We start from the raw sequence: 13,377 nt of genomic DNA on the forward strand, positions 1-13,377 counted from the left end.
CACTCAAAAAAAAATAAATAAAACTTAAAATGAAAAATTTTTTTTTTAAATTTTTTTTTTAAGGTTTTATTTTTGAGACAGAGAGAGACAGAGCATGAACGGGGGAGGGCCAGAGAGAGAGGGAGACACAGAATGGGAAGCAGGATCCAGGCTCTGAGCCATCAGCCCAGAGCCCGACGTGGGGCTCGAACTCACGGACAGTGAGATCGTGACCTGAGCTGAAGTCGGACGCTTAAGCGACTGAGCCACCCAGGCGCCCCTGAAATTTGTTTTTAAATAGTAAGTTTGTTCCATTTATTGTGATTATTGGTATATTTGATATTATTTTTACAATCCTCTCTCTTGGTTTGAATGTTATATGCACTATATTCTTTTCATGAATATCCCTGGCATTTTATAATGTATATTTAACTAAAGTTAATTAATACCCTGACACCCCAATGATACAACAGAATGTTTCAGCTCTGATCTTCCCTATCTCAGCTGTTTTACTACTACTGTCTAGAATTTCTGTTGACTTAAAACAAAGAAACAAATCATCTGTTCTACTGAGTTGCATTTATTGTGATTTACCTAAGTGTTTACCATTTTATTTTTTCCTAAGCGTTTTTGTGTTTTAGATCACCATTCTGGGATCACTTTCATCTCTTCTTGAAGCACTTCCTTTAGAGTAGGACTCCTTTAAGAGTAAACCCTTTAAAAAATACTTTCATTTGGGGGTACCTGGATGGCTCAGTTGGTTAAGCGTCTGACTTCGGCTCAGGTCATGATCTTGCAGTTCATGGTTTCGAGCCCCGCATCAGGCTCTGTGCTGACAGCTCGGAGCCTGGAGTCTGCTTCAGATTCTGTGTCCCTCTCTCTCCTCCCCTCCCCCGTTTGCACTCTATTCCTCAGAAATAAATAAACATTAAAAAAAAGAAAAACTAAAACACTTTCACTCTTAAACTAATTTCACTTTCTACACAATTCCAGGCTGACATTTGGTTTTTCAATGCTCTGAAGAGAATATTCCACTATTTTCACCGTTAATATTGAAAAGTCAGCTGTTAGTCTTTCTTTTATAGACAATTAGTCCTTTCTCTTTGGGTAGTTTCAAGATGTTGTCTTTGGTGGTCTATAGTTTCACTACAATGGTTCTATGTATACTTTTATTTATATTTATCCTTTATGGAGAATATCCTACCTCCTGGATGATTTTTAATCTCTGGGGGAATTTGCAGCCATTATCTCTGCAAGTACTTCCTCCCTTCCATTCTTTACTCTTGGGTCTCTACTCCATCTTTCATATCTCTTAACCTTCTTTTCATATTTTCCATCTCCTTATCTTTTTATCTATTTGAGATTGATTTTTCAGATATATCATTCAGTTCTCCAGTTGCCTCTTCAGCTGTCTAATGTGTTAACACTTCACTGAGTTTCAAATTTGGTCAGTCACGTATTTCATTTTTGGATTTTAAAAATGTTTGTTAATTTCTTTAAAATTTCATTGTACTTGCTTATCCTGGTAATTTTAGGTATATAAATATTTTGTACATAACTGTTTTATATTTTGTATCTGAGAATTTGAATATTTGCAATATTTTGGAGGGGATATCGAAATTTACTATTTTTGTTGGCTCTCATTCAAGGTAGTTTCCCATTTCTCATGTGTTGCGTGACCTTTAACAGTATATTACTTGATCTTAATTTGTGGAAGTCCTATGTTCCCATTCTGGAGAAACTTTCATTCACAAAGTATTTGATTCTACTGGTAGAAAAACAACGACCTGCAAATCAGAACTTGAGCTCCTCTAGAGGATTTAAACATAGAACAAAAGTCTTACTGCTATTGCAGGGTTTGTTATCTTCATAATGGCGTTGCTATAGGAATCCATCCATGGCAACCTCGCCTCTTCTGAGTGTTTGCATTTCCAAAGCTAGATCCTTGCCATTCTGGCTTTTACGCTTTCCACCTTCCTACTTCTCTGGCCTACTTTGTGGACTCAAGTTCCAATCCCAAACTCTGAGTACTCTCACTCTTGTGCTTGGGCACTCCTCCTTAATTCTTAGGTACTAAAGCTATAGCTTGTCCAGATCCATGCTCAAGTGTGTCTGTTTGTTTTGGGGTGGGAGGTTGCCAGACACCACTCTTACCTTTCATGAAACCAGCAGTGCCTCAAATTATGTGTCTTACTGGCAGTCTTGGGAGCTTCTATTTAGTCACAATACTAGAAGTGGAAATCATGCAAGATTTTTGACACTTTGAAGTTATTTAAGAACTTATCTCTATTTATATATGTATATATTTATATACATATGTTTATAAATACATATATTTATATACATATAAGGCCAATAGTTGGAGATACAGCAGATCTCAAAAGATAGCTAGAAAGTAAATAAGAATTTTCATTAAGATCCATGATTTGGCATTTGATCCTCTGAGTCTCTCATACTCACCCTCAGTTGCTTTGGAAAGATCAGTAACACCTGTAAAATTTTTGTTAGATTTGAATCTCTAATGCAGCTTTCACCTAGTTAACATATAATGGCAATTTCCACTGTGACCTCAGTTTGTGCTACAGGGATAGCACAGACCTATCTTAAAATATTCCTAATAATTCCTAATATTCCTTAAATATTCCATTTGTAATAGTTGAATAAGAGGACTATATAATGACTAGCATTCTGTTTTCATTTACCTATTTTCTGAAAGGTCAGGTCCTAAAAATAAAGTAAGTTACCTCAAACAAAAGGATACTACTGGTATCCTGATTTACTGGTGCTTGAATTTTAATGTATACTATTCCTCATTTATTAAGATTTTGATTTTTCTTCAACTTTCTATCCACATTGTCTAGCACACAGAAGGCATCCCATATATATACATATATATATATATATATATATATATATACACATATATATACATATATATATGTGTATATATATATATATGTGTATACATATATATATATATATATATCTCCACTGAATAAAAGATGCTATTGATCTTACAGAGGTAGAATGCAAACTTTCCCCATTACTACCAGTGAAGTGGACAGTTCGCGCTCAGATTTTGCCCTTCCCCAGGACCAAAAACACTTGCAAGAAGGCTAATAAGCAAAGTTAGTCTTTGAGATCTTGAATATAGTAGAGCTAATACACATTTTGACGAACAGAAAGCTTCCAAAAGGAAATAATACTTAAAACCAAAGTTACAAATTATAATCTATTTATACTTTAATTTGTGCATTTGTGGTAATTTATGACTGCAAAACACTTTTTTCTTAGAATGACATAAAGGCACATTTCATTTCAATGCATAGTGTACCATTCTAAAATATACTAATAATTTCCTTACAAAGTGCTTGAGCAGTCACTTACACATACAGTAATAGCAAAATATATTTACACTCTATAGAGTTTAAAAATTTAAAATCTGACTAAAATATATATATTTTTTAAAAACTACAGAAAATATTAGTGCTTTCTTCAGCTTAATTGTGTGAATATACCCTGCCCTCTAATTTTTTCTTAGTGATTGACTTCAATTAAAAAAAAAAAAAAAAAAAACTTCTGTACACTGTGTAGTTACATAATGCTATGTCAGGTTTTAATGCTAAAAGCCTATTTTAGACATTGCTTTCTATGCATATTTGAGAACCAGGAAAGGTGAGCAGACTGTACCTCAAAAGTATTTAGTGTTTTTTTTTTTTTAATGTGTTAACACTCTGTAAATTAAAGCCAGACAATTAAGCTAAGATCCTTTCCTGTCCTTTAACAAGGAACTTAACTGGCATTTTAAAATAACTTTAAACAACTTATTGCTCCCTCTTTCTATAAGATTTTCCCCCAAAGAATCTTGGGTAATAATAGAATTGGAAGGAAATAAGAACTCTTGGAAAAATTGTAACTGTTCTCAGAGTATACAAAAACATGCCAGCACACCCTAGCAAGGCTGAAGTATTGATAAACTTTCTATAAATCGATGTGCTTTTATGTTTCTCATAGAATTTAAATTTGAACAATTTTTAAGACATGAGATCACTGTGATTAAATGGCTAATTCAGTATGGTTAGTTCACAACTTGTTATTCCTGAGATATGATGACCCTAACATGCTAAGCACAGAATTAAAGATGTTATTATTGAACTAAAGAAAAATAATGCAGTCATACACGAGAGGAAAAGGATGCAAAAACTAACAACAACAAAAAAACCAAAAAACTCCAGGCAAGTGGAAAAGTCATGGCTTGCCAAAAGACTTTCCTCTAAGAGCATTAAAAAAAGCCACAAATGGATCCTCTGAAGAGTTGTAAAAAGTATTTGATCAAATGGTTTTTGAGACTTTTGAGGTACAGCTTTAGTGTTATAATAATTTTATAAAATATAGACTGTTTTATCAAAAATATTTATACATTCTGTTACAATATATTGCTTTTGCCCTCAGTAACTGCCAATATAAAATCTGGATCCAGTGGCCTAAAATGTACAAATGCACTTAACGTAAATGCTGGAGTTTGAGGTGTCTGCTTGGCCACTGTACAAAAGTGATGAAGTGGTGAAATTAAATAATAAACCTACAACACAGAATACATTACAACTTGCACATATACATGTTCACAGCATGTATACAACGATAATCCCTATGTTTTAACAGATATAGTTCCCTTCTACAGTAGATACAAGAATAAGATAAACTGGGCTGAAAAATGTACAACGAATATCAAAAAAGGAGTAATTAGTCCACTGATTTTGGAAGAAGGTATGATTGAATATATCGAGTGTCTAGACTTTGGGAATGCATACAGGTAATACAGTATCTTGGTTCAGGCTAATCAGAAGTCCTCATTCTTAAAATTTTAAGTAAATGCTGATGTTTAGTTGTTCCTGTTTGCTTCAGCATGGTTTAATAAACAAAAAATTGTTTGGCAAGTAGCTCTGTTGGAAAGCTATGAGGCTCTGTTACATGGTTGGTAAAGATAAGGCGATAAAAATTTTCTCCTAATAAATATAGAAAATTTATAAAACAAGATATCAATTCATTTTTTTAAAAAAACAAGCCAAAAAATGTGCACAAACTACCACTACATTTTTTTTGATATTATAGTAATTTCATTAAAAAAATAAGAGCATTTGCCTTATTCGAACAGATTTACTATGTGTGAACAGTAATAGCATCCCAAACCCTTTTTGTTCTTTTTGTAAAATATAGCTAACTGAAGTGAAATGATTAATCTTCCTTCCACTTAAGGCAGGCATAAGGCATAGCGAGGGACTGTGGAAGAGTGGTGTTTTTTTCTTTTCTTTTTTTTTAAATAGACTATTGATCCAAAAGTATTCATTTGTGATAGGTTTTCATGGCCGATGTTCATTCCGCTTAAACTCCATGAAACTGTTTCCAGTGCTCAGATTTACGTTGAAAATACATTAAAAGAAGCCACTTTCAAGAAGATTTTACAATAGTACTTTTAAAGAAATCTTCATGTGTTTAAACAAAAAACTCAGAAGCTACTGGTGGCACAGAGAGCAAATGAAGGGTTGCTATTGTTAAGAGGTCTTCTTGTGAGTTAGTTTGCTTGGTTTCACAGTGTCTAGGAACTTAACACCAATCAGCAATGTAGTCAAAATCTCTGAACATTTCTTGCTCCTCTTCTGAAAGTATCCTTGGTTCTCGAGGCGGAGTCAAAATAGGTGCTTCTGAGGTAAATTCATCATCAAAATTACTAACATCTTCTCGTCCTCTAATGGTAGGTACAAATGGCGGCTTTACTTTTTTGTCCATCAGAGCACTCCAATCAATTAGCTGGATTACAAAATATAAAATGACCAGTTTAGTTTCCTACACTTAATTTCTATTTTCACAAAAAATTTTAAACTGTCACACTTACCCGGAAAAATGGGTGCTTTTTTACATCCTCTGCATCTTTCTCACCAGCTCCAAGTCGCCGCTCAGGATTTCTTCGTAATAGCTAACACAATATAAAATATAAAAGTTAAAATAAAACCAGTGACTTCGTTGATAAAGATTCTCATAACTTGCAAAGATTTAGATGTTTTTTTTGGTATGTGTTTGTCTAAACCATGCAACATCTATGAACTAAAAAACAACTTCTAAAGTTCTAATTGGGTTCTCCCGGGAGGGTGAAGAGTTAAGTCTGGGGAGCCACCCCTGGAGCCAGAGATGTCGAGTCCCCCTCCTCTTTAATTTCCCGTTGCAAACAATAAAGGCCTTTTCTGCTGTAAAAAAATAAATAAATAAATAAATAAATAAAAGATAAAGTTCCAACTGGGAAATGTCCTTCAATAAAAGAAATTTAAGCAGTTTATAAACCATTAGCTCTTACCCTTCTCATTATTGATATGGCTTCTGTAGATAAGAACCTTGGATACCTTACTTCATCATTTACAATACTGTCAAAAACTTCCTCTTCATCATCACCAGGAAAGGGAGACTAGAAAAAAAAAAATCTCTAAGTCAAAATGAATTTCAATACTGTAAAATCTTATCACCTATCCAAAGTACAGACAAGAACCAAGTAGTGAGAAAAACAAAGAACTTACCAAAACACCAAACAAGAAAAGACTGTGAGAAGCCACAAAAGATATACAACAGATCTATTATACAGAGGATATACCATATACTCTTATTGAAATCTTCATCTTTATTTCACAGACTTTAATAACAAACTTGGTTATATTATACAATATCATTTTTTCACTTAATTTAATTCCATTCTATTTTATTTAATTCACTTTTTCATTTATCTGGCCAGTCAATATTTTGAGTGCATACTAGACAGTAAAAATTATTTAGATAATCAACATTTCTCAAGAAGCTCAATCTTGTGGAAAGACAGAAAAAAATGGGTAAAGTAAATATGGTAATAAGTGTCACCATAGAGAGAAGCTCAGAGTTTGTGAGAATACATCTGATATGGATGTACTTTGAATTTCACAGTCAATCGCAAATTAATTAGCAAAACACAATCAGAGATCTGCAGGCATAATGACGGCACTAAGTAGCAGCTGCCAACAAAATTCAAGTCTTAGGGGCATTTCAGTTAGCAGAGTATTATTAAAATGTTGCTCATATTGACAGGAATGACCCTAAGTCATAAAAACATATTTAAATTACATTCAGTATAACAATTTGATGCACAAAATGATAACTCTCAAATATATTGAAATGTTATTATGAAATATGACTTACTATTTCAGAATTTGAAATGACTTAGATTTGGTTGCTTGTTTCCTGTAAAGTATTAATGAATAAGAGCCAAGCAGAAAGCAGTATCAATGGAAAGGGAAGAATCTTTGACTTGAGGAATCTATGAAAATGAATTTAGAACCCAACCTCCTAAAGCTGAGCTGCCCATCTTATTGCTCATATGTAAGGAAATTTCACACTTTTCATTTACTGAAACCTTAGCTCATTTACGCACTCAAAATGAATAAATCAAATAGATAAATGAAGTAACTACTATGTGAGATAATATCATTTCTTTCTGGGATTGAGATAGCAGCAAATTAGAGAAAAATTCCTTTTCACAAGAATTCTCAATCAGAATTTCAAGTGGTAATACAAAACACTTTTGTCTATTTGATCAATTTTGTATTTAAAAAATGTCACTTTATAAATCCCTGAAGAGTGAAGATATACCCACATATTCATTAAGATGTTAAAGTTCTTTGTTTCTGCAAATAGATTATAAATTAACAGGATGAACAATGGAATGCTAACAAGTATGTTTTAAACAGATATAAAAAGAATTCAATAGTCTGTTCAGAGATGTCAAGAGTGCAACTCCAATATCTAAGTTTACTTAAAATTTCTCTGATGCTTCAATTCTCATTTGGCACCAGGAAGGGGGATCTGGTCCTTCCAGTCCTCAAAACCCATACAAACACAAATACACGTTTGAAAATGCATGATATATCCAGTGAATTTTCAAATCTTTGTAATAATAGAGTAATTAGACATAAACTTCAGCCAAACCTGACTTTTATCACAGTTAAAAGTTATTGCTAAAATTTTACCAATGTTAAACTGGTAAATTTAAAACTATCAAGTACTGATGAGTTTTAAGTTTAGTTCTTTTCCCAACTACCCTCTTACAAAGGTGCTAAAGAGAAAGGAAACTGCAATAAGCAATTGTGAAGGAATAGCTGGATCCACTGTCTTTTATATCCTAGTAATTAACAGGTTAATCAATTAGAAGCTCTTTTTAAAAATACAGAACAGGAGCTTCTTCATTTGCTCATTGCCAAGTTTTCCCGTCACTGTAGAAGAGGAAGCAGAATCAACTGGATCTTAATTGTAGTATTCTGCAATAAATTCACATTTTTTGCCTGTCAGAGCTAATATGGAGAGTCAATTTTAAGCAAGCATGTAATTTTTGGTAACCTAATTAAATCTCATACATAAATGAATACATTAAAAAAACCCAAAGCAACAAAACTATTACTTTGAAAAAAGGTATGGGGTGGGGGGAAGTTCAAGTAGGTCAGAGCTTACAGAAACAACTATTATGAGTACTTCTTCTTCTTCTTCTTTTTTTTTTTTTATTATGAGTACTTCTGGCATTCTTAGAAAGCAAAGACCACTGTGGATTAGGGATAAAATACATCTTTCCATCTTAAAACACTGTATAGCAGCTTTTCTAGATAGAGGTAGAAATTTTACTAAATCACTGGTCTTAAGAATAGAAATAAGGTTAGGTGGATTCTATACCCTGAGGTAACAAAGCATAATGGTTTAGGGATAGGAAACCAGAGAGCCAGAGTTAAAAATCGCAGCTCCACCACATGAGAACTCTGTGACTTTAAGCAAGTTATTAACTTCTTTGTGTTTCCACTTATACACCTGAAAATGGGCCCAAGACTAGTACTGAGCTCATTAAAGGCTGCTGAAAAATTAAATGAGCTAATATTTATAAAGCAAATAGGATAGTGCCCGGCACATGGTAAACATTTTAATTAGCTACTTCTTTTCCTCCTTTCCTAAATATCCACTCCAATATAACATACCAAAGTGGCTGTCATTTGGATGGACTAAAATACTTTATTTATATGAAATAAGTGCCATTATATGACAATACAGGGTAAAACTTCAGAAATTTCTGACATTCAATAATTTGGTCAATCATTTATTCAGCTACTAATTTATTCATGCCTAGAATGTACAAGGAAGGTTTTTGGTACTGGGAAAACTGCAAAACAGTGAACCAAACTCATTTTTTTTTCATCCCAAGATCATCCCAAGATCAAACTGTAAGCAGTTTTCAGTTACTTGTCTAAATATTTACCCTTTCCCAAGTCCAATTTATTTTGACCAATGCATTTATTTTGACCAATGTATAACTGACTTTTTGTTACAGGTATAGAGTACATTCTTTTCATTAGTCTTTCTGTTATTCCCTATGAAATGATCAATTATATATGATCATGTCTTAAATTCATAAAACACAAATAACTACAGCATACTGAAATACAAGGTATGATTTTCAAAGTTCTATAGATAATATAAAAACCTAAAAAACACAGTGAAGGTAATATAGAATTTCAGGCAATTACTAGTATATTATAAATGTGTATACACATTAAGTATGTGTAACTTAAGCTCCACTTATGCAGGAAACATATGAAGTCATTTCTCAATGACATATTTTGTTCTTTCCTAATTTCTCTTTCATCTATTTTATACTGCTTACCTCACCAACGAGCATCTCATATATAAGAACACCAAGGCCCCACCAGTCTACAGCCCTTGTATAGGATGTTTCTGTTAACACTTCTGGGGCAAGAAATTCAGGAGTGCCACAAAATGTGCTTGTTCTATCTCCATATCCCATTCCTGAAAAGGTAAAATTTAAGCATTTGTTAGCAAAGAAAAAAGTCTAGACCAACAGATAAAAAATTAGACGATATCCTTAGGAAGCAAAATTAAAGTTCCATTTGTGCGTGGTGACCAAACTTAAGATATACCAGACTTCTACAGAAAATGTTAAGGACTGGTACAGAGAAAACTGTGCAACAGTAACTCTATTATTTAATTAATGGGTAAAAATAAAGAAGTGCAATTTTCACACTTTATTTTATTTATTTTCTCTGTCATTACAAATGATGCTAAGAAGTTACAAGAAAAAAATTGATTCTGAGCTTCAATTTTTATCATCTTTTCAATTCAATCTTTAAAATATTTTATCTGGCTCATTATAAAAAATAACATTTAGTTTGGAGAATACCAAAATGCAAACCCTTGGATAAGCAAGAGTTAACCAACAAAACAACCCTGAAGAAGAAAAAACAAAACTGGAGGTATCACAATCCCAGATTTTAAGTTATACTACAAACCTATAGTAATCAAAGCAGTATGGTACTGGCACAAAAACAGACACATATATCAATGAACAGGATAGAAAGCCCAGAAACAAACCCACAATTATACGGTCAATTATTCTTTGACAAAAGAGGCAAGAATATGCAACGGGAAAAAGTCTCTTCAACAAATGGTGTTGAGAAAATCAGACAGCTACATGCAAAAGAATGCAACTAGACCACTTTCTTATACCATACATGAAAATAAACTCAAAATGGATTAAGGACCTACATGTGAGACCTAAAATCATAAAGATCCTAGAAGAGACCAATTTCTCTGGAATTGGTAGTGGCAACATCTTTCTAGATATTTCTCCTGAGACAAGGGAAATAAAGCAAAAGTAAACTATTGGGACTACGTTGAAATAAAAACTTGTGCAGAGCAAAGTAAACAATAAACCCAACTAAAAGCCTACTGAATGGGAGAAGATATTTGCAAATGACATATCCGATAAAGGGTTAGCATCCAAAATATATAAAGAACTGATACAACTTGATACCAAAAAACCCCACAAATAATCCAGTTAAAAAATAGGCAGAAGATATGAACAGACATTTCTCCAAAGAAGACATCCAGATGGCCAAAAGACACTCAATATCATTCATCATCAGGGAAATGCAAACCAAAACTATAATAACATATCACCTCACACCTGTCAGAATGGCTAAAATCAAAGCCACAAGAAACAAGTATTAATGAGGATGTGGAGAAAAAGGAACCCTCTTGTGCACTATTGGTGGGAATGCAAACTGGTGCAGTCACTATGGAAAACAGTATGGAGGTTCCTCAAAAAATGAAAAATAGAACTACCTTATGATCCAGTAATCACACTACTGAGTATTTACCCAAAGAATACAAAAACACGACTTTGAAACCATATATGCACCCCTCTGTTTACAGGAGCATTATTTACAATAGCCATAATATGGTAGCAGCCCAAGCACCCGTCAGTAGATGAATGAAGACTATGTGGCATGCATATGCGCACGCACACACACACACACACACACAATGCAATATTACTCAGCCATTAAAAAGAATGAGAAATGTTTCCATTTGCAACAACATGGAGGGAACTAGAGAGTATAATGCTAAGTGAAATGAGTTAGAGAAAGACAAAGACAAATACCATATGATTTCATGCACAAGTAGAATTTAAGAAACAAATGAACATAGGGGGAAAGAAAGAGAGATAAACCAAGAAAGAGACTCTTAACTATAGAGAACAAATTGATGGTTACCAGAGTTGTGTGGAGAGGGTGGAGGGGATGGGTGAAATAGGTGATGGGATTAAAGAGTACACTTATCGTAATGAGCACTGGATAATGTAAAGAATTGTTGAATCACTATATTGTACACCTGAAACTAACGTGACACTATATGTTAACTATGCCAGAATTAAAATTAAAAAGTTAATAAAATAAAAAAGGAGTTAACCAATGGTGCCATATACACATACAGTATTAATCTTTTAACTAGTTCACAAATTTATATTTCTTATAATTTAGTTTAGTAAATTTTGTTTAGTTCATAATTTTAATTTTATTTATCATAATTTAGTAATATATTAATCAAATACACATTCTACATATTGAATATGTCTCAATATATTCTAAAGTGTTAAAAGCTCCTTATAATCATCATCTTAGTAAAGAATTTGAAAGAAAAGCTCTCAATTCTAAATTTTAAAAGGTATGCATTTATAATGACTGAAAATCTCAAATGAACTTGGGAGTCTATGGACCAAGATTTGAAGAGCGTAATTAAATACCTTAGCACAGAAGGGTGGAAAAATTTGTTTTTGCAAAATTTCTTTAACATTGTCACACTTTTCTTTTCTTCAATAAAATATTATTTTTAAAAAGAGCTGATACAGTATCTACATAGGTTCTACACGAACCTTTTACGTGACTTGGCCAAGATTAAAAAAATGTTAATTAAGACCAAAATAGAACTAATATTTCTTGATTTTTATTTTATGCTTTGATAAAAACCAGAGGAGATTACAAACTCCCTATTTTCAGGATAAAACTACTCTTAATTTTTTGTTTCGTTTATAGTTGTAGTAGTAGTAGTATGAAATCTGTCACATTTTAGTGTAGTATATATGTCAACTGCAGTAGTTATCATATTTCATTCATTCTGGTAAATTTTCTTATCCTGATATTTTTATTGTCATTTATTTATTCTTTTTTTTTTTTTTTTGAGAGAGAGAGAAAGAGAGAGAGAACACATGAGAAGTAGGAGGAGAAAGAATCTTAAGCAGGCTCCACAAGCACAGAGTCTTATGTGGGCCTTAATCTCATGACCGTGAGATCATGACTTGAGCTGAAAGCGAGTTGGTTGCTCAAAGCGAATGAGTCACGCAGCACCCTTGTCCTGGTATTTTTTTTTTTTAATTTTTTAAACATTTATTCATTTTTGAGAGTGAGAGAGACAGAGTGTGAGCGGGGAAAGGGCAGAGAGAGAGGGAGACACAGAATCCGAAGCAGGCTCCAGGCTCTGAGCTGTCAGCACAGGGCCCAATGCGGGGCTTGAACTCACGGACTGCGAGATAATGACCCGAGCCAAAGTCAGATGCCCAACCGAGCCACCCAGGCGCCCCTGTCCTGGTATTTTTAAAAAAAGGTGAAAGTAGGCCCAGTTGGCTAGGACTTCAAATTGGTTAAACTCCAAGGAAGGAGTTAACCACAGGCTCTTAAGAGTCAGAAAAATCTGGGTTTAAATTCCTGCTTTGCCACTAGTTAGAAAGCTTAGAAAAGCTATCTAACCTCAAAGGCTAGTTTCTTCATCTATATGCTGGGGGTTAACGGTACTACCTACCATCACAAGACTATTAGAAATTAAAGGAGATCATGCATATGAAGAATTTGGTAAATTTCTTGGCAATTATTAAGTGCTCAAAAAATGTTATTAGCACCTACATGGCAGGTTGATTTGCTGGACAAAAAATCTAGAGACAGGAAAGTTGAAGAAGCTATTAGTTTTTCAAAACAAGAGGACAGCTGGCAGTAG

The 13,377-nt window shown here is 33.4% G+C and overlaps 1 protein-coding gene across 2 annotated transcripts in view; it reads right to left on the bottom strand.

Moving 5' to 3' along the window:
• Positions 1-3,197: 3,197 nt before the first annotated feature.
• Positions 3,198-13,377, bottom strand: part of PKN2 (protein kinase N2) — a 127,975-nt gene continuing 117,795 nt past the window's right edge. For both annotated transcript variants that reach the window (XM_053892852.1, XM_019414068.2), the window contains 4 exons: positions 9,695-9,837; positions 6,329-6,436; positions 5,873-5,953; positions 3,198-5,787 (listed from right to left, as the gene is read on the bottom strand). In XM_053892852.1, coding sequence (XP_053748827.1) covers positions 5,584-5,787; positions 5,873-5,953; positions 6,329-6,436; positions 9,695-9,837 — 536 coding nt within the window. In that variant the 3' untranslated portion in view covers positions 3,198-5,583. The remainder of the gene's footprint in view (positions 5,788-5,872; positions 5,954-6,328; positions 6,437-9,694; positions 9,838-13,377) is intronic.

This window comes from Panthera pardus, unplaced genomic scaffold (assembly GCF_024362965.1).
Source record: "Panthera pardus isolate Hobbes unplaced genomic scaffold, ASM2436296v1 HiC_scaffold_11, whole genome shotgun sequence".
Taxonomy (NCBI): domain Eukaryota; kingdom Metazoa; phylum Chordata; class Mammalia; order Carnivora; family Felidae; genus Panthera; species Panthera pardus.